The 21,965-nt window shown below is 55.8% G+C and overlaps 1 protein-coding gene across 3 annotated transcripts; it reads left to right on the forward strand.

Annotated features, from left to right (window-relative positions):
- The first annotated feature begins 2,369 nt into the window (after positions 1-2,369).
- Positions 2,370-19,434, forward strand: BOLA3 (bolA family member 3). 3 transcript variants are annotated; one of them, XM_019481165.2, is made up of 4 exons: positions 2,372-2,465; positions 2,914-3,040; positions 17,360-17,448; positions 19,108-19,434. In XM_019481165.2, exons 1-4 carry the CDS (start codon positions 2,418-2,420, stop codon positions 19,171-19,173), a joined length of 330 nt encoding a protein of 109 aa, XP_019336710.1. In that variant the 5' UTR covers positions 2,372-2,417; the 3' UTR covers positions 19,174-19,434. The 3 variants fall into 3 exon arrangements, 2 of the variants coding, with proteins under 2 accessions (XP_019336711.1, XP_019336710.1); XM_019481166.2 differs by lacking the exon at positions 17,360-17,448 and having other exon boundaries at positions 2,370-2,465; XR_009463332.1 differs by lacking the exons at positions 2,372-2,465; positions 2,914-3,040; positions 19,108-19,434 and adding an exon at positions 3,859-14,799 and having other exon boundaries at positions 17,360-17,442.
- The last annotated feature ends 2,531 nt before the right edge of the window (positions 19,435-21,965 follow it).

Consider the following 21,965-nt stretch of genomic DNA (forward strand, 5'->3'; position numbering starts at 1 on the left):
GGGGCAGGAAGGGATTTCCACTGGTCTAGACTGGAGGGTTTTACCTTCCTCTGCTGTGGGGGCACGGTCTGGGCCTGGGGTCCCTGGAGCATCTATTGATCTCTTTGCAGCCACAGGACAGCGGCTGCCGTGATCCTCCGCTTGCCCTGGGCAGGGGCAGGGGTGAGGTCTGGTGCTGAGTCAGGGCTGAGTTGGTGCCTTTGCTCAGAGATTGGACAATGGATGCATCTGGGCTGGTTTGGCCAGGGCTGATCCTGCCTCAGGCAGGGCTTGGACTAGCTGTGACTTCTGGTGTCGCTTCCAGTGCCCAGCACCACTGCAGGGTGAATCTGTGGGGCAAATGGTCTGCACTGGAGTAAGTGGGAAAGTATTTGGAGCTGGGTGTGAACTTGGAGTTGGAGACGAGACCCTCCCGTTTGAGAATGGCAGCAGGAAAATCCTCATGCTTCCCAATGCCCCTCACTCGCTCACAACCAGTGGCGCTCCTCACTCCTGACCTGCAGCCCCCACAGTGTTTGGGCAGTGCCCCTCATTCCTGCATTGTGCCTCCACGGTCACTGATGAATCATGGGTGCCCTGTTTGTCCCCAGTGCTCTGTGGTGGCCCCACAAGTGATGCCAGGAGAGCTGGGAGGTGGCAACGTGTCCGAATGCCACCGTAGGCTGTTGGGGCCTCCCCCCTGCCCTCAGGGAGTGCCAGATCCAGCCTGAGCAGCTGGGACAGGGGAGCTCGGCCTCCAGCGTCGACGTCTTGCCTGGTGCTGAGCGCAGTCCAGGGGGATGGATGTCTGGGCCCAAGTATCTGTGGGGACCTGATATGTTGTGGACATAGCCCAGCCCTGAAGTGCAGCTGCATTGGGTCCTGAGCAGCTGGAGACCTCAGCCTGGGTCTGTGGGTGGCCCCTGTGAGTTGCTGGGGACTGTGAGACGCTTGGTGATCCAGACGCTAGGAGTTGTCCCAGGAGTCGCAGGAAAGCTGGGCTAGAAGCCGCGTTGAGACCCGTCCGGCCCAGCCCCGGCTCCAGGCAGGCTCAGCAACCACTGAACCCTCCCTGCCGCTTTGGGAAATGACAGTGTGAGGGAAGCTGCCTGTCCAAGGGCTGGGCCGGGTGCTGTGCACCCAGGTCAGGTGGTGAGGGGTGGATGTCTGGAGCTGGACTCGGCCATCTCCGGACAGCACCCAACGGGGGCCTCCAACTGAGGGACCCTCCGGCAGAGACAGGGCACGGGGAGAGGTGGATCCGTGGCCATTCGGGTGCTCTCGTCCTCCTCCCTGCTCAGTGCAAGTATCCTGGGAGGGCACAGGGCTCTCGGGTGCCGTGGAGGAGGGTGATGGACGAGGGTGAGCTCTGGCTCTAGCAAGGGCATGGCCTCTGCCTGGGATCTCTTGAGCGTGTGATAACAAGTGTGGGCCCCTGCTTTCCCTGCGGCATGGTGGGACGAGGTGTCTGGTGTGGTGGCAGCGGTGCCAGTCGTGTTACAAAGAGTTGGGACTGGTGGTTTTCAACTCCTTTTTCATTCGTGGACCCTGAAGAAAGTTGCCTGGGGGCGCGAGTGGGTATTCGGGGACCCTGGATTGATCCCAGTCACCGTTCGCGGCCCCGCAGACATCACGTGAGGCCCCCGGGCTCTGCGGGGCAGAAGCTGCACACCGCTGGGTTAGATGCTGGGTGTCTGGGCTGGTTTGGCCCAGGCCGGTGCTGCCTCAGGCAGGGGCTGGATGGATGCGACGCCCCTGCCCGCCCGCCTGCTCGCAGGGGCAGGGGCCGGACCCCCGGGCAGAGCAGTACGGGTGTGGGGGGGCAGGCATTGCTTTCCCCACGGCAGGGTGGGGGGCAACGCCCGGCAGTGCTTGGCACCAGGCCATGCCCCACGGCCCATTCGACCCGGCCAGAAACCAGCTGTTGAGCTGCTCCTGTCCCACCCCGACGCCATGGCAGGCCGGCTCCGGCGGTCTCATGCCTCTGCCCGTGTGGCTGCCTTACGCTGGCGGAGCCTGAGCCACAGAGCGCACCACGTATGTAGCGTGTGCAGGGAGCCTATGAGGCTTCTGGGGGCGGGATCACAACACCGCACGTGTGGCCGGCTCCCATTTATTGCACACCCGAGCCACCGTGTGCCATGTATGTAATGCGTGCAGGGGGCCTGAGAGGCTTTTGGAGGTGGGAATCACGACTCCATGCGCGTGGCCGGTCACTGTGCGCACCATGAGCGTAGGCCAGTGACACACCCAGAGGCTTGTCCATTGCGCGCCATGTAGGTAACGGGTGCAGCCTGGGCCCTGCCCATGGGGCATGGGCGGCCGAAGGGCGCGCCCCGCCCCGCCGCCAGGGGCACTAGAGCCCCGCCTCCCGCGTGTACTATCCCGGCTCTCCCGCTGACGTAATCACCCCGCACCGGAAGGGGCTGCGGGCGGACATGGCGGCGGCTGCGCTCGGCGCCGGGTTGCTGCGGGGCGGCAGCCGGGTACGGGGCGGGTTTCGGGTGCGGGTCCCCCCTCGTGCCTAGGGGTCCCTCTCTTAGCTGGGGGGAGGCTGTTGCGGGATTGCTTAGCAACCGCGGCACTCCCCTGCAGGTGGTGTACCGCGCATGCGCGTTCTTGGAGTTCGGCCAATGGTAGTGGCTCCTGCAGGTGGCATGCCGCGCATGCGCGCTGGGCGCTGTCCAGGCCGGGCTGGGGATGCCACCTATGCTAGCGCGCCCCCTGCAGGGGGGACTCTGCGCATGCGCGCTGGGCGGTGCCCAGCCCAGGAAGCATGTGCTGCAGAGGGAGCTGCCAGGCGTGTGGGCAGAAGGGCCCGGGCTTGCCCCAGGCCTGGGGGCTGCTGCCCAGTCATAGCAGGCCGCAATCTCACCCAGCTGCTTTGGTACTGATGCACCCTGCCCACCTCATCCAGTCTCTCCTTGCCACCAGGCAGTGCTGCTGTGTGCGCCTCAGTGCAGGGCGCTGGCCTCACAGACAGAAGGTGAGGCCCAGGTGATACGGGTCCTGCAGGAGAAGTTCCCTCAAGCCTCTGCCATCAAGGTGGTGGATATTTCCGGTAAGCAGAGGCCTCTGGGCTGGCTGTGTCCAGTGCATGGTGTCATGGTGGGGGGTGTTGGGGACAAGCAGAGATAGCCAGGGCCTGAGCTTTGCTTGCAGAGCAGCGTGGTGGAGGAAGCAAGTGCATGGAGCCTGAGGTGTGGTGCTGGGAGCTGGTATCGCTCTGGATTGTTGAAGATGCATGGATCTTTCCTGGGAATGGTCAGTGCCTGGATGAGGCTGTAGGTTTCATAACTGTTGGCAAATAAAAATACCCCTAGGGTTCTGAATTAGTTTAAGGGAATGACACAACACCTCATTTGATGAGTAACGGAAAGGCTTTTATTTACAATAAATAGTCAAAGTCAAATGAGCCCAAACCAAAGCAGAGTTCAGTAGTTAGCTATAAGGTGATGATTTCTCACCAAATAGGTGACAAGAGAGACAGTCTGTGTCTTCCACCTTGTTGAGATAGCTGGGATGCAACAGCAGTTCTTGTCAGAGAGATCTTTCATTCCTGAAGCATGCTCTGTTAGCTGTTCTACTTCTTTTTAATACCCTTAGTTCAGCAGGTTCAAAGCATTCTTGTTGTGTAAATCAAGAGAGAGTCCCAAGTAGTCTTTGACAGGAAATTCCTGTTAATGAACTTGCTCATTATTGGTTATCAGCAGGGTTCCTGGTTTTTCCTGATATAAAATTGCAAATTCTCTCATAAAAAACCAGAAATCCATTATTAAAATTAAAGGGTCTCCACTGCCCCCCCCCTTGTGCCTCTCACTCCCTCTCCTTCCCCCCCCCCCCGCCTTCCTGCTGCCCCTCTCTGCCCACCCACACCCCCTCATCCCCCAGCCCTGCAGGAGAAAGCCCCCAGCTGCCAGAGCTATGGACCTGGGTCCACATCCCCCTGCCCCTGCTCCCCCCTGTTGCTGGGGGTCTCATTGTAACCCTGTGAATGGGAGGCACATCATCGGGGCAGTGCGGAGCTTGCAGCAGCGAGCAGCTTCTCCATGTGGATTTGCTTTTCCTCGCCGTGCCAGGCCATGCCCGCGGTGCTGCAGAGGCCCCAGGGAAGGGAAGCGGCATGGAGCTGTCATGATCTCGTGGGGAACATGCGAGTTCATGGTAGCCTGGGAGATAGTGACCATCACTTGGTCGAGTTCACTATCCAGCGAAGGGTGGGTAAAGTAACTAGTGGGGCTAAGGTGTTGGATTTCAGAAGGGCCAACTTTAACTAGCCTTCTAAGCTTGCTAGTGAGGGGATGCGACTCAAGAACATAGAGCAAGCGGGGGTCCAGGAGGGTTGGAGGTCACTCAAGGGAGTAATCCTTGGGGCTCAAAAGGAGTCTATCCCACTGCATAGGAAGGGAGGTAAGGGGGCAAAAAAGCCCCCTTGGCTGAAGAGGGAACTCCAGGAGAGTCTGGGAGCAAAGAAAGAGATGTATAGGCAATGGAAGCAGGGAGCAGCCACCAAGGAGGAATATATCTCCCTGGCGCGCTATTGCAGGGAATCAGACAGGCCAAGGTGGGGCTTGAGCTCAGGCTGGCTTCAACAATCAAGGACAATAAAAAGTCTTTCTTCAGGTATATAGTGGGCAAAGGGAAGCTCAGAGCAACATAGGGCCCCTGCAGGACAAATCAGGACAGTTGGTGGTTGACACGGGGAAGAAAGCAGAGCTCTTCAATGAGTTCTTTGCTTCAGTATGTCTGTGTACCGACCAAGCCAGTTCCCCCACCTCGATCATTGACGGATGTTCACATGGCACCAGTCCGCCTATGCTTAGTTCTGAAATAGTTAAGGAGCTCCTGGCGGAGCTGGATGGGTACAAGTCAGCAGGCCCAGATGACCTCCATCCACGGCTGCTGAAAGAATTGGCCAGTGTCATAGCTGAGCCTCTGGCACAGCTGTTTGAGCACTTGTGGTGCTCCAGCCAGGTCCCTGAGGACTGGAAAAGGGCCAATGTGGTGCCCATTTTCAAGAAAGGGAGAAGGGATAAGCCAGGTAACTTTAGACCAGTCAGTCTTACCTCTATTCCTGGGAAAATGCTAGAGAAAATAATGAAAGAACACATTTGTGCAGGCCCAGCAGGGGAAACGATGCTGAAGGGAAACCAGCATGGGTTTGTCACAGGTAGATCCTGCCTGACAAACCTTGTAGCCTTCTATGACCAGATCACACACTGCCTGGACGTGGGAGCCGAGGCTGATGTCATCTTCCTGGACTTTAGGAAGGCCTTCAACACAGTTTCGCACCCTATCCTCATTGGGAAGCCAGCAGACTGTGGAGTAGATGCTTACATGGTCAGGTGGGTGGCCAACTGGCTTAGGGACTGCACCCAGAGAGTGGTGGTGGATGGTTCCTTCTCGGCCTGGAGGGACGTGGGTGGTGGGGTCCCACAGGGTTCAGTCCTTGGATCGATATTATTCAATATCTTCATCAGCGATTTGGATGAGGGTGTGGAGAGCACTTTCTCCAAGTTTGCTGATGATACCAAGTTATGGGGCAAAGTTAGTACACCGGAGGGCAGGGAGCAGATTCAGGCTGACCTGGACAGGTTGGATCAATGGGCGGAGAGAAATAGGATGCAATTTAATAAAGATAAATGTAAGGTACTCCACCTGGGAAGGAGGAAGCCCCAGCACACCTATAGGTTGGGGAGTGTCCTTCTCGGCAGCTCAGAGACAGAGAGGGATCTTAGAGTCGTAATTGACTCCAAGATGAACATGAGCCGACAGTGTAACAAGGCCGCCAACAAGGCCAATCGCACCTTGTCGTGCATTAGCAGGTGCATGGCTAATAGATCAAAGGAAGTGATGCTCCCCCTCTATGCGGCACTGGTCAGGCCGCAGTTGGAGTCTTGTGTCCAGTTTTGGGCGCCGCACTTCAAGAGGGATGTGGAGAATCTGGAGAGGGTCCAGAGGAGGGCCACTCACATGATTAGTGGCCTTCGTGATAGACCCTACGGGGGGAGGTTGAGAGACCTGATTCTCGTCAGCCTTCACAAGAGATGGCTGAGGGGAGATCTTGTCGCTGCCTATAAAATTATTAGGGGCAGTCAACGGGGAATAGGGGTTGCGCTGTTTACTAAGGTGCCCCAGGGAGTGACTAGGAATAACGGGTGTAAACTAGTTGGATTTAGGTTAGATATTAGGAAGAAAATTTTTCACAGTGAGGGTGGCCAGGATCTGGAATGGGCTTCCAAGAGAGGTGGTGCTATCACCTAGCTTGGAGGTCTTCAAGCGGAGGCTAGATAGTCACCTGGCTGGGGTCATCTGACCTCAGTCCTCTTTCTTGCCAGGGGCAGGGGGTCACACACGATGATCCGTTGTGGTCCCTTCTGACTGCAGTCTATGAATCTATGAGCTTGCAGTGGCGAGCAGCTTCTCCATGCGGCTCTGCTGTGCCCTGCCACCCTGCTTCCCTCCCCTGGGGTTTCCTCAGTCCAGTGGGCGTGACCTGGAACGGCAGGGAACACTAGAGCCGTGCAGAGAAGCTGTGAGCTCTGCGCTGCCCTGGCAACGCGCCTCCTGCACACAGGGCTGCAGTGAGAGCAGCAGTGTGGGGTTGTGCCCCTAAAGCAGCAGCACACTCAGGGGGCATGTCACCAGGGGAGCAGGGAGCTTGCAGCAGCAAGCAGTTTCTGTGTAGCTTTGCTCTTCCCTGCCGTGCCAGGTCGTGCTTGCCGAGCTGCAGAGGCCCCTGGGGGTGGGGAGGGGGAAGAGCAGGGCGGGAGCCTGTGGCCACAGCCTGCACCTGCCCCATGCACAGACGGGGTGGGTGTGGGTCCTCCCTGCCCCCCAGGGAATGCGAGCAGCAGCAGGGAGCTGGTCCTGTCCCAGACGAGCCACCTGCGGCTCTGTCCTGCTACCTGCTGGTGCCCTCCAGCCATGCATTGCGGGCCTAAGCACTGCCTGGCTGGGCAGGATCCCCAGCCCTGCCTAGCTCCTTCCTTCTCTACAGGTTCCTCAGTCCCCCTCTTTCCCCACCCCACTTACTTGCTGGAGCTACTCTGCAGGCCACCTGGGGCCATGTTCATGTCCATGCACATGGTGCCCCCTGTCTCACCACCTTCCCACTCCCTCCCAACTCACTACAGGCTGGATCTCTGCCAGCCTGCAGGGAGCTTATCACAAAATGGCAAAATCTGTGTGTTTCTCTGGTAAAATGAGAAATCCGCATTTGCTTCCAGTTAAAGGTAAAATCTGCGGTTTATTCCGTTTTTCTGTGGAGAACGGAAAACCCAATTCCCTGGGTATCAGAAAGTTCCAATTTGAATGAATTACCTTCCTCGGTGACGAGAAGTTATCCATTTCTACTAAGTTTGGAACTTATCCAAAACTGATTAATAACCAAGAAAAACACAAGATTTTGGGGAGTGTCCTTGGAAAATCATGGGATCCACTAGTCAAAAAAGGAGAAATCTATCACATATGGAGAGTGACTCTTTCTGTACATAACATGAGTTAATTGCAAGGGAAATATTTACCATACTAATTAATTAAGGATAAACATTTAATACAGTTACATACTAGACAACTAGGAGCCTGCTTGAAATCATGAATATAGTAAGATTAGCTGGAATGGATACCTCATTGTTTCTTCTCAGATGGCCTAGCTGTGAGCTTGCATCCTCTTGCACTATGCAGTTAGCATTAGTATTTTGGATTTTAACTTCTTGTGAGTAGGCCCCAGCTTAGCATGAATTTCAGAGTCCTCGCTAGCATCTTGTTGTGCCACTTAGCATCAGAGGGTGGACTCTGTGGGGAGTAGGGTATAGCCATAATCTCCCCCTCGCCTCACTCGCATTGCAGCTTCCAGTCATCAGAGATGTAGAGAGGGCTGCCTCAGAGTCTGCCCCCTAAATTGTCTTCCTTGTAGCAACTAGTGGCCCTCTTCTGTGTGAATTTGGCTGGTTCCTCCTTTATTCAGGGCCAAGTACGAGTGTGTGTAGTATTGGGTGATGAGGAGGTCTGCAGCATAATGGCTTGGTGCGTAGGAAGGAGCTTTCTTGAGGCAGTTCTAAATGTGGCACTTAGGAGTTAAATGTAGCCCCTGGCTTTGATATTGTGTGGCAGTGAAATTCAACTGGTAGTAATTTACTGTGCTCCATTTAACAGAGTCTAGAGATCTATACTGGTCTCCTTCAAGAGCCCATTTCCTAGGCGGAAGAGTCCTCACCTGTGTAAGCTCTCAGTGTACGAAAGGCCTACCGTTCCCCTGATCATCCCGGCTGGTCTTCTCAGTCCCCTTCCTAGCTCTTCTATCTCGCTGTAGAAGTGCGGCAACCTGAATGGTGAACAGTGCTCAATGGGTGCCTCTCCTCTGTCATTCAGTTAGGTTGTAGTTTAAACTGGGGAATTGCCTTTTTGACTGAGGCTTCACCCCAAGTTGATGTAGTAAGCCAGCTGTTGTTGATGGTGCCCAGGTCTCGTCTTTGCACGGGAAAAGAGAACATAGAACCTGTCAGCGCGTGGATGAGTTGCCTTAGGTTTTCCCATGTGCATTGCTTTGCACATAATGATACTGAACATCATCTGTCCTTGTGGCGGCCATTGACTTGAATGTGCAAAATCCTTCTTTGTGCCCATTGGGATGGTTTATTCCTGTGCCCTCAGTAGGTCTTTGCAGTCTACCTTAGTATTTACTGTTTTGAATTTTTTGGATCAGTTAGACTGTGTTATGCTGTGGTGGAGTTAACACAGATCCCTGGGGGACCCTGGACTGGCCCATTAGTTGCCACTCCTGTTTTTTTTTTTATCCTTTAGCCCAGGATCTCCATTTCTGCTACCACCTCGGCTGCTGCCCCACTGTGCATTGGTTCTACTGACCGGTGCCCTGAGAGGAGCAGCTCTGGTGAGGGAACATCCCTGACCTCTTCTGTAACAGATGAACGCAGAGAGCTCTCTTAGTTTTTCAGCATTGGTGGTATCCTTCTGCATCAATCCCTCAGTGCCCTGATTTTATCCCATTGGATAACCATGGTCCAGCTGACCCTTGGGAGGACCTCTTGCATGCAGCGGACCTAGAGCTGATATGGGTATGTTGTTAGCCTCTAGCAAGTGTCTCCTTTGCCTGTCTTGTAGCTCTGTGCTTGTCAGGGTTCCTAGTGCCTTGCCTTACTTAGGTGAGCGTCTTTCCTTACATGCTTCATTTCGATCTAACTTGCACTGTTTCAATGAAGTGTTTTTCCTTGGCCTAGCCTCCGTAGCCTGGCACGGGACCAGGCTGGCTGGTGTGTGGCATGCTTTCTGTCTAGATGTGTGACATGTGGTGGGCGTTTCCCAGGCATCTCCGGTGTGGGGTGACTAATCAGGCCAGGTCGTAACTGTCCTTGGTGCTACTCAGGACTGCTTTCCCAGAGGTCCTCTCAGACTTGTGTAGGTGCTGGGGCCATTTGCATTTGGTCTCTTTTTTTGGAAGCAAGGGCAAAGGCAATGACACAGTGGCTGTCACAGAATGGCTCTGCAGCAGTGACCCTTCGTACCAAATCCTGTGCCCTGCCTAGGCCTGTCTTAAACGTGGCCTTTTGGGTAGCAGGTAGCTGGAATAAGGCCTTGAGAGAGCGGTCAGTTATGGGGCCCAGGGAAGTTGCCTCTGCCTCCTGCCCTGTACTGCAAGGTACCCAGACAGCATGAGGATGAACAGAATTGTGCAGCATGATAGCAGCATCTGCTTTTGCAGCGTTTCTCTGTTCCAGTGGTGTTTCTAGCTTGCTTCTGCCATCCAGGGCTGGTGGCTGATGGTCCAGGCCAGAGGCTGGTGCCTGAGGTCCTTGCCACACATTTTATTTTGGACATGCCCCCTACATAGCCCCACCCAGTGCCAGGACTTTCTGGTTACCCTGCCTTTGGCTGTGGTCACAGTGCCCATCTATCAGACTAGGAAGGATTCCGGGCAACTGTGCGGCTGCCTCGCTTTGTCTCATCCGTGCATGTCTCCCCGCTGAGTTTTGCTGGGTGCAGTCCACTGGCTCCTTGAATACATTTGAGGGTCAACAGGTGAGCGCCTCACTTCTGCTCCTGATTCTTCTTGTGCTGTCCCAAAGATTTGAGTCTGATGCATTTAATGGCCTTCCTCTAATGGAGGCAGGCTTATAGTTTCCCAGAGGATCAAGGTTACTGTCTGTGAATAGCAATTAAGCCCGTGGCACCTAGTATTGGAGTGCAGGTGCGGAGGGAGAGGATGAATAGGGCCTGTCCAGGATTTTCCCACTCTGCTCTTCTCCCATGGCAGCTTCCAGTCATTGGAGGTTTTGAAAGGTCAGAATCGCTGGCGTCCCCCTGATACACCATGGTCCAAATGTGCTGTTGACTCTCTTCTGCACAATTCTGCCCCATCACCTTTTGAACTGGTTTTAAATGTGGGCCTGCCCAGCATTGTGTTGTGATGAGGGCCACAAGGTGATTGTGTGCTGTTTGGAAAAGAGCTCCCATGAGTTAGGCTTAAAGTTGCTACCTAGCAGGGGAAAACGAAGTCCCTGGGTTCTAGTATGGTGAGGGAGGCACCCGAGAGGCATTTTGTGTTGGCTGGGACTTAGACTGGGCTGTGCCACTGCTCCTGCTGGGACCAAAGCTGGAAGTTCCTAGCTACAGGGTCTTCCCCTCTGTTTAGGGTCAGACTGATCCCCAGATTTGGGGTCAGGAAGGAATTTCACCCCCAAGTTAGATTGATATGGACCACTGGGGAGGGGGTTGCCTTCCTCTGCAGCTGGGAGTGTGACCCCCTTCCTGGGATCTCTTGATTGTATGTTGGCAAGATCTCATAGAAGCAGGATGTTGACTGCTGTGCTTCCCCAGTTTTCCCTGTGGCAGGTTCGGGTGCGACGTTTCATGCTGACGGTAGTCTTAGGGAGAGTTTAGATGATGGATATGTCTGAGATGGTCTGGATGGGGCTGATCCTGCCTCAGGCAAGGGGTTGGACTAGAGGTGACCTCTGGAGGTCCCTTCCAGCCCCACTTCTCTCTGACTCTGTGAATTTGTGCCTTGCCCCAAGGTTGCCGTTGCTGTCCCTAGTGGCCTCCCTGTCATTGAGGGAGGTTTCTAGTTTTTTCATCTGCCTAGCTTCCCCTCCCCCCCTTCTGTTTGTATAGGTCTCACCTAGTGTTGAAGCACAGATGCTGAGGGGGAGGGTGAATGAGATTCTCCCACCCCCTGCTCCCCTTGCCCAGCAGCTGGTAGCTGTGGTTCTGACTCCCTGGTTCCTCCCCGAGTCAGTATGGAGCGAGGGCCCTATCTGGTCCGCCTGTGAAGTAGGTCAAGCTGTGGGTCTGCGTGGTGGTTTTGAGGTCCTCAAGGTCAGTGTGCTAGGTGCTAGGTGGAGCAGCGCTTCCCCATGTTAGGTGTTGAACAGCTGCTTAATAGGGAAATGGAGGTGCCTTACGGCTAACGCTTTGAGAGGCAGAGAGATAGAAATCGCTCTGCTGTGCTGTGGCTAGTGCTTCTAGGTCCTTGGCAAGGGCTCAGAGCTAGGAAACATGTGCGGTGGTGTTGGTGGAGCTGCTAGCGAGGTCAACAGATGGATGTTGTGTGTAATCGAGCACACGTGTGTTGCGACTGGTGCTTGGTGGGGAGCGGAGGCTCCTGGTGCAGTGTCCACGGTGCCTCTGAGGCCTCTGGTGTGTGGTAACTGTGGATGCGGGAGCCCTCTACACGTCGGTGTCATTGGACAGCATGTTTCCCACGTGCATTGCCTTCCATATACCCATGGGCATTTCTATCTTCCCTGGCGTTGGCCATGTCCTCAGCAGTGCCTACTCATTCCATTCTGCCTGCACCGCTCTGGACCACGTTGTGCCCCTGCAAACAGGGCCCTTCACACAGTGTCCTTTCCTGAGGGTCTGTGACCATGAACCGGCAGAACAGCAGAGCCTGTGGGATCACAGAGGTAACTTACCTGCCATCTGGATGCTGACTGCTAGGACATGCTCCTAGCTATTGAGCCTGTAGCCCAGGGTCCCGGAGGTCAGCAATGTTTCTGGGCAACAGGCTGCACAGACTCGGCATGGATCAGAGGTGGGTCGATCGAAGGGCCTGGCTGCTGCCGCTGCCGCCTCTTCCCAGCGTGTTTTTTTTTTTCTGCCAATGGCATCGTTAAGCTATCTGGTGGCAGTGTAACGTGGAGTGGCATGAACTCCTCTTAAGTAGCTCCCATGTGTGGAGGCTCCAAAGTCTCCTCTTGCCAGCCTGTGTGTTGTAGGACCAGGACTCCTGTGTTAGCCGATGTCTGGTCTGCAGCGCGGCCTTTCCTGCTTTCTTCTGTTGATCCAGTTTCTTCCTTAAGAGGAGACCTGGGCGAAGGTTTCTTGGTGGTCCAGATGCAGTCTATTGAAGGGAGCCCCCCAAACCACCTGCTTGCCAAGAGCTTCAGAGCTCTGCTCAGTTAGTGCGGCATGGCTTCCTGTAGAACAGCCACGGAGATGTCTCCTTGGGAAGTCCCACGCATCTGTCTGGTCAGCCAGGCCTGTGCTTTGTTTTTGTATGGAGTTGAATGGCAGGGGAGGTGGACTTAGGGGCTGGCTGTTCACCGGGCTCTTTCTGGAGCCCCTCTGTCTCCTGGTATGGTGGCTGTGTGGGGAGATAACTTGGTTACTGCAGGAAGTCATGTTGCAATATCAGGTTTTTGCTCCTTTAGGGTTCTTGGGTCAGTGCCATCCAGGCCTGGTGATGTGTTCTGGCGTAGCCCTTCTATTCTCTCTGAAACCTCGTCTCCTCCTGAGGTGGGTCTGTGGCGGTGAGGGCCTACCCCGGGAGGAGTGGGTGTAGCGAGGGAATGGCCCTAACAGGTTCCTGTAGGAAGACCAATGCAGAATCTTAGTTCCTCCTTTGGTTGCACTCTGAGTGCGCAGCAGTGCACGCAACTGCTTGCCTGGCTCTCAGGGTGCAGTGCAGTTAGAGCTGCTCTTAGTGCTTGCCTGTAGCAGCTGTCTCCCCCAAATTGTGGCCAGCTCATTTAACTGCAGGACTTACTGCCTGGAGTTGCCGAAGTTGTGGCTCTTGTCACCTTGACCTCTGCCGGATAAGTGGAACTTTTTTCCTTGGGTAGCCTCCCTGCTGTGCTGTGGGCCCAGCCTGGCTTCTCGTTTGGTGTGGGAGCCCTGGTGTAGCTGTGAAGGTCCAGGAGCACTGTGAGGGGCAAGGACAGTTTGGATCAATTTATTTTTTGGATGAAGCCTGTGGCTGAGGTAGAACTAGGCAAGCCTTTGGATGCATTCCTGAGTCCTGCAGTTGGTTTAGTAAAAGGGTGGAAACAGATGTTGCATTGGTGCTGGCACAGCAAGGTTTGAGGTGACATGGAGGCCAAGGAAATCGTGCTCCTTGGTGCACCACAAGTGCCCGCAGTTTTTTGGCAGGATGTAGTTGGTCTCCAATTGTGGAGGGACAGAGCAGCTGTCCTGGAGCTGCCTGTGCTGTCTGGCTTCCCAGGGAGTGCCTGTCTGGCTTTGCTTTCGTACGCTGACCTGGCCCACGCGGTCTTTTGGGTGCCTTTGCAGGTGAGGAGCCCTGGCCTTTTCTTTTCGCAGACATGATACGCTGGGCAATCTGGTGGTTGCGCCAGAGGAGAAGGCAGACCTCTTTAACGAATTCTTCACCTCCGTTTTCTTGTGCAGGGACTGGGACACCCCCACCGTGATTCAAGACAGACTCGAGGGGAACGCCTCAAGACCTAAGGTTGAGGAGGACCGGGTTAGAGTGCTTCTGGAGGGGCTGGATGTGTTCAGATCAGTAGGTCCAGATGCTCTCTACCCCAGGGTGTTGAGGGAGCTAGCAAGGGTTATTGCAGGGCCCTTGGTATGGCTTTACGAGCACTCGTGGTGCTCGGGCTAGGTGCCAGATGATTGGAAGATAGCCAATGTGGTTCCCATCTTTAAAAAAAGGAGGAGGGAGGACCCAGGCAACTATAGGCCCGTCAGTCTTACCTCAATCCTGGCGAAACTCTTTGAGAAGATCATCAAGGAGCACATCTGTGATGGGCCAGCATCGGGGATGATGCTTAAGGGCAACCAGCACGGTTTCATTAGGGGCAGATCATGTCAGACCAACCTGATTGCCTTTTACGACCAGGTCACAAAAGCATTGGATGCGGGTGTTGCCGTGGATGTTGTCTTTCTGGACTTCAGCAAGGCCTTGGACACTGTCGACCACCCCATCCTCATTAAAAAAACTAGGTGACTGTGGCATCAATGCCTACACGGTCAGATGGATTGCAAAGTGGCTGAAGGGTTGTACTCAGAGGGTGGTGGTGGACGGGTCATATTGGACCTGTGGGGAAGTGGGCAGTGGAGTCCTCCAGGGCTCGGTCCTTGGTCCCGCACTGTTCAATTTCTTTATCAGCGATTTGGACGACGGGGTAAAAAGCAACCTGTTCAAATTTGCTGATGATACCAAAATTTCACAAGCCCCATAAGGGGGCAAATGTGGCTTCTCTGCCAGCTCGGGGAGGTGGTGGCTGGTGTCGGAAGGTGGTGCGTTCTTCCTGCCCCGGGCACTGGGTCCCAGAGACGAGGTTGGCCACACAAAGTCTTACCTGCTCCAGTCTTTGTGGCATGGTGTATGTTGGCTGTGATGTGAGGCTTGTCCTTCCTCTGTCTCCAGCATGGTGTTCATTGGCCATTCCAGCGGTCCTGGCAAGGGGTTACCCTGCATCGGTGCGCTTACAACATCTTTGTTGCTGGCAGTGTCCTGTGTGGCTCAGTGAAGGTCAGAGGTGCTGTGGCGGAGCATCTCTGGCGTCCCAGAAGGATGTCCAGTGTGGCGGCATGGCAGTGGCTGTGCCAGAGCAGGTCTGTCACTGGTGCTCTTACTCCCTGTTCTCCTGCCGTGTTGGGGTACAAGCTTTGTGCTGGTAGGTGGCAGAGCCAAGCACCAGCGAGAGCAGTCCGTTTGTACGGTGCCTCGGAGTATCTGTGCAGCTTCTGTTCATCCTGGCCCAGGGTGGGAGGTATTCGGGTGATGTTGGGGTGAATGCGAGTGGCCATTTTGGCATTTGCGGCCTTGTGCCTTTCCATTACTCTGTTGGAGCGAGGCTGTCTTTCTGGGCTGGAGGCTTACAGCATGTCCTGGCTGCTTGTGCACCTGAGGTTTTGTCTTTCCTTTCCCCCGTGCCTTTTTTTAACACACTCTCTGTATGTAGCACAAGCAAAGCTTGTTTCCCTTGTGTAGGCTCCCCAGTTGGCTGTGGGACCGGGCTTCTTTGTGATGTTGGAGCTGTCCTGGAGCTGAGAAGCACTAGGAAATGTAGACAGGTCAGGGTTTCTTGGGGCCATATGGTTTTAGGGGACCAGGAGTGTGGTGGGGACGGACCTAGTGAAGCCTTTGAATGCTGTGCATTGTGCAGCCACTGTGGCATTTGTCCCATAGGAGATGTACCCCAGGGACATCTTTGCCTCTGGGATTCTCTGTGGCCTGGTTTGCATGCAAGTGTGGCAGGGTGTGGTAGGCCCTGCCTATGTGACTCTAGTATGGCCATCTCCATCTGGGTGATGTCTCTCTGTGGTGCCCTTAGAATTTGGTTTTAATTGGCATGTACAGCTTTGAGGCTGGGTGGTGCAGCACCTCTGTTTGCCAGTGTCCTAGTAAGATCTCTTGGCCAGGGACTGTGTGGGTGGCTATGGCAGAGTGGTGCCGTATTGTTTTCCTTGCGTACCAAGCTCCGTACGTAGCCCCCCAAAGTCCTGAAACCTTCCGGTCAACCTCCTCCTGGCCCTGATCAAGCAGTCTGGCACCCAGTCTGGGAAAGAGGTGTTTGCCAGGGGAACTTGAGGGACTCTGCTGCAATGTGTTTAGTGGCCTCCCTAACTAGCTTAGTCATTTCCTGTCAAGCTTCTGTCCCTCTGGATAGCCAAACGCCCCGGGGGAGGGTGCCTGGGGTGTGTCCAGAATTGTGTGTCATCCATCCCCCCGGGTTGTCTGGCTCTGCAGCTTTGAGCTGTTAGAGGATTTGGAAGGGCCAAGTCGCTAGTTCCCCCCTGAGTCTGCCACAGCCAGTCTGTCAGGGGGGTCATGTCTTGCATGAATATGGCTTCTCCCTTTGGGAATAGATGTCTCCGGCAGATATCTAGGGCACGGTGTAGGGACCAGGGTCCCAGGGCAGCATATGCTTTGTGGGCAAGAGCTTCTGCAAAGTGGCTTTAGAGTGGTGACCTGCTGGTCCCGAAGGCAGTCCCCTAGTGCCACCTGATAGAGAGTGAGACAGTGAGAGATCCCTGGGGACTTCGTGGCCACTGTGAAATGTACTGGTGACTTGTATCCTGCCTCGTCTGGAGCATGTCTGTCTTAGGCTGTACGGTCCTAGCCCTGAAAAACCCCCTGGATCCCTGATCAGTCTGAGTGTTGTGGTGTGGACCCTGTCCAGGTGTTCGGCAGCCTCTCTCAGGTTTGGCAGCCTTGTAGGCCCGTGATGATCTTGGTGGGCACCTTTGTAGGCTTACGATAGATTCTGCGTGTTGTGGAGTCTGTCTGTGGGGGCTGGTGCTGAATGGCAAAGTGAGGCTGGCAGGGAAGTGTCCACTGTGAACGTGTGGTCCTGGTGCTAGGTAGTTGCAGGCAACTGGGGAGGCCCTCTGTGTGGGTACGTACCTTGGGGGACTGGTCCCCAGGGCATTGCCTTGCAGTTGCCTCTAGTGCTCATTGTCTGCCATGTTGTGGCCTGTTGCAGTCAGGGCTCTGGAGAGTTGCGAGTCCCCTGCTGACCCGGCCACCTCTCTGTTTGTCCCTCTGCCCTGATGGTGTGAGAGCAGCTTGCAAAGTGGTGGCCCCTGCACTAATCCATGTGGAATGGCATTGGGATTTAGTATCCAGTCTGGGAAGTGGCTGTTAATAGCCACTTTTTTTTGCCAATCTGGTAGCCCAGGAGTCTCAGAGCGCTTTTGTCTGTCAAGAAGTGATGGGACCTGCCACCTCTGGTTCCCTCTGTTGTTTTTACTGCAGAGCTGCATTGTGGCATGGGGCAAGTGCCTGGCTGGGGTGCGGCATGGCAGGGGCCAAGGCTCTGACTGTTGTATGCCATGGAGGTGCCCTCTCTAGGGGTGCCTCCAAGGGCTCTGTAGGCCAGGTGCAGCCCATGGGCCACAGGCAGCTGACCCCCCACATTAGCCTGTGTCTGGCAGAGACTGAGCAAATGCGGCCCACAGATTACAGTGGCAAAGACGAGGATGGGCGACCGGTTTGGGCGTGTTTGGGGTCTGTGGGCCATGTGCCGCGTCGTTGCATGAGAGGGGCGCATGAGTTGGTTGCGGAGAGAGTGGGCGAGAGCAGGGCTTGCTTGGGAGGGTGTCTACAGGGAGGTGCTTGGGAGATCCTGGGGGTGAGACCTGACTGAGCTGGTGTCTCTCTGTCTTGCAGGGGGCTGTGGGGCCATGTATGAAATCCACATAGAGTCGGAGGAGTTCAAGGAGAAGAGAACTGTCCAGCAGCACCAAATGGTGAACCAGGTGAGGGGCCCGGTGGCACAGGGCAGGCAGCTCTGGGCCCACACTAGATAAAACTAGGCAGGGAAGTGGTGTGTGGGAATGCCTGTGTTTCCCAGGCAGCAGGTGTGTGCAGGGCAGGGCTTTGGGGCAGGAGGCTGGATGCCAGCCAGGTAAGGGGCAGTTGAGAGGGTGATTCAGAGTCTGCCCAAAATCTTGGGGTCTGAAAGGGGAGTGTCTTGTATCAGCAGAAGAGGGCTCTGGCTGGCGGTGGGAGGCATGCTTTGTCAGTGTGGGTCTCATCAGTCTGGGGCAAGTTGTGCTTCCCAGGAGAGGGGCGAGTTTGCAGAGGTGTTGGTGCCATGTGGGGAGGGGGTGTCCTGCTGGGGACTGATGCAGAGGCTCCCCACAGGGGAGGAAATGGTGTGCAGCCCATAGCAATGTTGTATATACAACAGAGAAGGCATAAAGTAGCTTGGGCATGTGGCTCGGTGGGATGTTGCTGGGGGCTGCCTTACCTGTGTCTCATGTTGGGGCAAGCATTGTGAGAAGCGCGGCTTGTGAGTTGTTACTTGGACAGGCCTGCAGCTGCTGGGAGACAAGGCTGGGTTTGAGTGGCCTGAGGGGAGGGTGTGGGCTGCCAGGGGTGTGCCGTGTATGCGCGCCAGCGAGCATGCCAGCTGTGTGGTGATGTCAGTGAAGGGCGTGTGCAGTTGTGCAATGGGATGGTTTGTGGCAGGGTCTGTAGCAGAAATGTGAGCAGGGAGCGGCAGGCAGGGCACAGATGTGGGGAGGTGCTTGGGGTAAGGGGTGGCAGGGGGAGGCTGCCATTGGGGCCTCCTGCTGGGCAGGGCCGGCCTTTTGTTATCGAGGCTGCTGGAGGGTTGGTCATCCTGTGGGGGTCTGGTTCCAGTTGGAGTTGGTTGCAGCTTGCCATGGGCGGGCAAGCATGGGGCTAGGGCTCTGGGCTCCACAGGTGCTGAGGAGCAGGTTGATGGTTTGGTTTGATTTGGTGTGGGTGTGCAGTAGGCAGAGGAGTGAGGACAGAGGAGCGTGAGGCTTTGCTGATCTGCTGGGTGTGCGAGCACAGGCTCTGCAGGGCAGCTGTGTGTGGAAGTGAGTTCCCACAGGGAGCGGCTGGGCATGTGGGAGTCAGTCGTGCGTGAGCTGTGCCTGGTGTAGGGTGAAGCGGCAGCTGGGCAGAGCAGAAGTGCCAGCCTAGGGAGTAAGATGTGGTGCTGTGTAAAGTGGGTGCAGGGCAGGAGAGTTGTGTGCGGGAATGGGTGCCGGGGGTCAGACTGACCTGGTTGCAGCAAGGTTTGTGCCAGAGGGGTGGGAAGCAGCAGTGTGGCCTGCAGAGCAGGGCACTTGGGGCCAGCCAGGTGGCCCATGTAGGGGAGCTGTGGCTGTCTTTCAGGGGAAGGCCAGCAGGAGGCCTCTGGGCCAAGGTCAGGAGAGCTGAGTGGCACAGTGTGGCATAGCCCTCCTCCAGGAGCAGGAAAAGCAGATGGGGGGGCAGAAGCCTGGGGGGCGAGGTTGGCAGCTGTGAGTCAGGCATGTGTCTTGGTGGAGGGGGTGTATGGTGTGCCCTAAGGGTGGTGGGAAGTGTGTGCGGGGCCCCCTGGGCTGTCCTCAGGTGGGCACTGGACATGTGCCTCAGGGGTGTCATTTTTCCTTTTGTAGGCACTCAAGGAAGAGATCAAAGCGATGCACGGCCTGCGCATCTTCACCTCTGTCCCCAAACATTGAAGAGGCAGCCGAGAGTATGGCCTCGGGTTGCGGAGTTGTAGGAGAGGAACCTGGTAGCATGGGCCTGGAGGAGTGGCCTGTGCACGGGCCACGTCGTCATCTGATTGCTGAGTGTCTTGGCGGAGGATGCGTGCTCCCAGGAGCCTGCAGTGTGGGCTGCGGGCGCTGTCTGTTGGAGGAGGTCCTACTGTGTGTTGGGGCATGTGCGCGGCCTCCAGCATGACCCCCCTGCCCCCTTCTTCCATAAAGTTGTGAAGCCAAGTGTGTAGTGTGTCTTTCTTGGGTGGCAGGGGCTGGGCTGTGTGCAGCAGCTGGAGCTGAGAGAGGGGTTTGGTCCCTTGCTTGGGGGGTCTGGAGGTGGCCCCAAAGGGGTGGAGGGAAATTGGGGAGTGTGGCCTTGCCTGCCCCTGGGTGCAGCTGAGGTGCCAGTGCCCTCGCAGTCTATGTGAGGTGCTGTGATAGGGTTTCAGGAGCTGTAGGGGCTGTGTGTGGAGTCTGGGCAGGTAAGTGCAGCCCCTGAGTGGGGAACTGGTACAGGGTGGGTCTCAGCTGGGGGTGGGTGTCCCCCAATGGGGTGGTCAGATCTTGGGCTGGACCCCTGGTGATGAAGCTGGGCAAAAAGTGCTGTGCGTGTGGGTGCGGGGTGTTGTAGGCAGTACAGCGATGGAGGTGCAGTACTTAGGTGCCTGCCTGTAGTGGTGATGAAGGAGCTGGAGGAGGATTGACTGTTCACGTGAGTGCCACTTCCTTTGACAGGCTGGAGGCAGTACCTCCCAGGTGGAGCGGACGTGTGGAGTTGGGTCCTGCCAGGTAGGTCCCTTTCTTACTGTGATGTAGCCTTGCCGTGCTGTGTGTGGCATGTGGTGTGCTTGTGAGGCAGGTGGGGCCTGGTGTAGCAGGCTGGGTGGGGAGGTGAGCTGGCGAGGTGTTTTGGTGCCAGTAGTGGATGTTAGGAGAAGGCCTGTGCCAGGGAGGGTGTTGCCTGTGCAGCTTCCTTCAGTGAGCTCTGTTGCCTCTGGTTGGTGGGGTGTTGCTGATCATGGCTGCGTGGGACAGACGGGCGGTGAGCTGGTGGAGTTATCTGGCTTCTCTTTTGTTTGGCTGGGCCGGGAGGAACGGCGTACGTGGCCCTGTGGGTTGTGGAGAGCAAGGCCAGAGTAGGGGGTAGGTCTACTGCCAGGGTACTGATGCTGGGAAGCTCTGGCTATGTGCCTGCGTCTCTAGCCTAGGTGTCCTGGAGCAGGGGTTCGAGGGACCCGGGGTTCAGCTGGCAGCTGCAGGGTGCTGCCTAGTTTGGTGGGGTGAACGCAGGGAGGTTGCAGAGGTTTATGCTTGGGAGCAGCTGTGTTGAGTGGAGCGTAAGCAGGAAGAGGTGGTGGTGTGGTGTAGTCAGGAGGGGAGCAGCAGAGGCTGGCCTGTCTGTTGCCACATGGCTCTTGTGCTCTGCAGGTGGGACGGTGGCAGAACCTGTCGGGGTGTGTTGCAGGGCTATCTGTGACTGGGAAGGGGGGCCCCTGGGAGCAGCTGGCCAGGGGCCCTGTTGTTTCTGGACTGCCTAGAGTCTGGGGGAGGGTACAGGAGGACTGGGCTTAGCCTTGTGCATGCAGGTGGCCTGGGTGCATTTTTGTGCCCCTGACATCAGGTGCTCAGTATTAGAGCAGGCCCGTGGAGCAGCATGCTGGGGCAGTCTCTAAGGAGGTGTGGGAGGAGTAGGCAGGCCAGGGCTGCGCTCAGTGGCAGGCATGTCTTGTGTTTTGAGGTGAGCGCTGTAAGGGAGTCCTGGTCCCGTGAGGGGTGTCGGAGAGGCGATGGTCCCAAAGGGACGAGGGGCAAGGGTGTGGCAGGGGAAAGCTGCTGTTGGGGTGCTGGAGAGGTTGAATGGCTGGCAGGCCTCTGCTGAGAGGTGCAGCAGGGTGTGTGGAGGGGTTGGGAGCTCCTAGGGCCATGTCTGTCAATGGAGGAAGTGGTGTGTCAGGAGAAGAGCACAGAGTAAGAGGGCCTTGTGGGCAGAGGTATAGGTTGTAGCCATGTTGGTCTAAGGACATAGACAAGGTGCTTTTGGTACATCTGATATCTTTTATTGGACCAACTCAAGTAGTTTGAAAAATTCTTCTTGGCAAGCTTTTGTGTATAAATCCCCGTTGCCAGGCTGAGGAAGCATCTGCAGTTGCTGTGTGCTCTTCCTGGCTGGGATGAAGTATAGAAGGCACAGGCTGGTCTGCATGCAAGAAAGACAGTCAGCGAAGATGTAAACTGAGGAGTCAGTGGGTGAGAGACAGGCTGAGGGGAAGGGGAATGAATGTAGCTGGTAAATAGTGGAGAGGTATCTGGGGAGTCAGGTATGAGGCAGGTTAGAAGGTGTCATAAATCCACTGTCTGTAGTCCATGCTTTTTGCATCCAGGAGGTTGATGAAGTGAAGCTTGTAGGCTTGTATGTGCAAAGTGTTTTGTAAATTCCCTTTGAGGAAGAGAACTCAGAGATCAGAGAGAGAGTGGTTGTCTTGTGAGAAATGTGCCTCCACAGGTCATTGGGTATTTTTGTCTTTGCTGGATTTCCAGTGTTCATTCTGTCTGGTGCGCAGTTGTTGTTTGGTGTCTCCTACGTGTTTTCCATTAGGGCATTTGGTGCACTGGCTGAGAGAGATGGCATGTCTGGAGGTGCAGCTGTAAGATCCGGGAATGGTGATGGGTGTAGTCATTGTGGCAGTGGTGGAGATATGTTGGCAGGTTTTACATTTCATGTCATGGATGGTCTGTATCCATTAGGTATGTTTTCTCTTTTAGGTAGTTTG

Source organism: Alligator mississippiensis, chromosome 7 (assembly GCF_030867095.1).
Source record: "Alligator mississippiensis isolate rAllMis1 chromosome 7, rAllMis1, whole genome shotgun sequence".
Lineage (NCBI taxonomy): Eukaryota > Metazoa > Chordata > Crocodylia > Alligatoridae > Alligator > Alligator mississippiensis.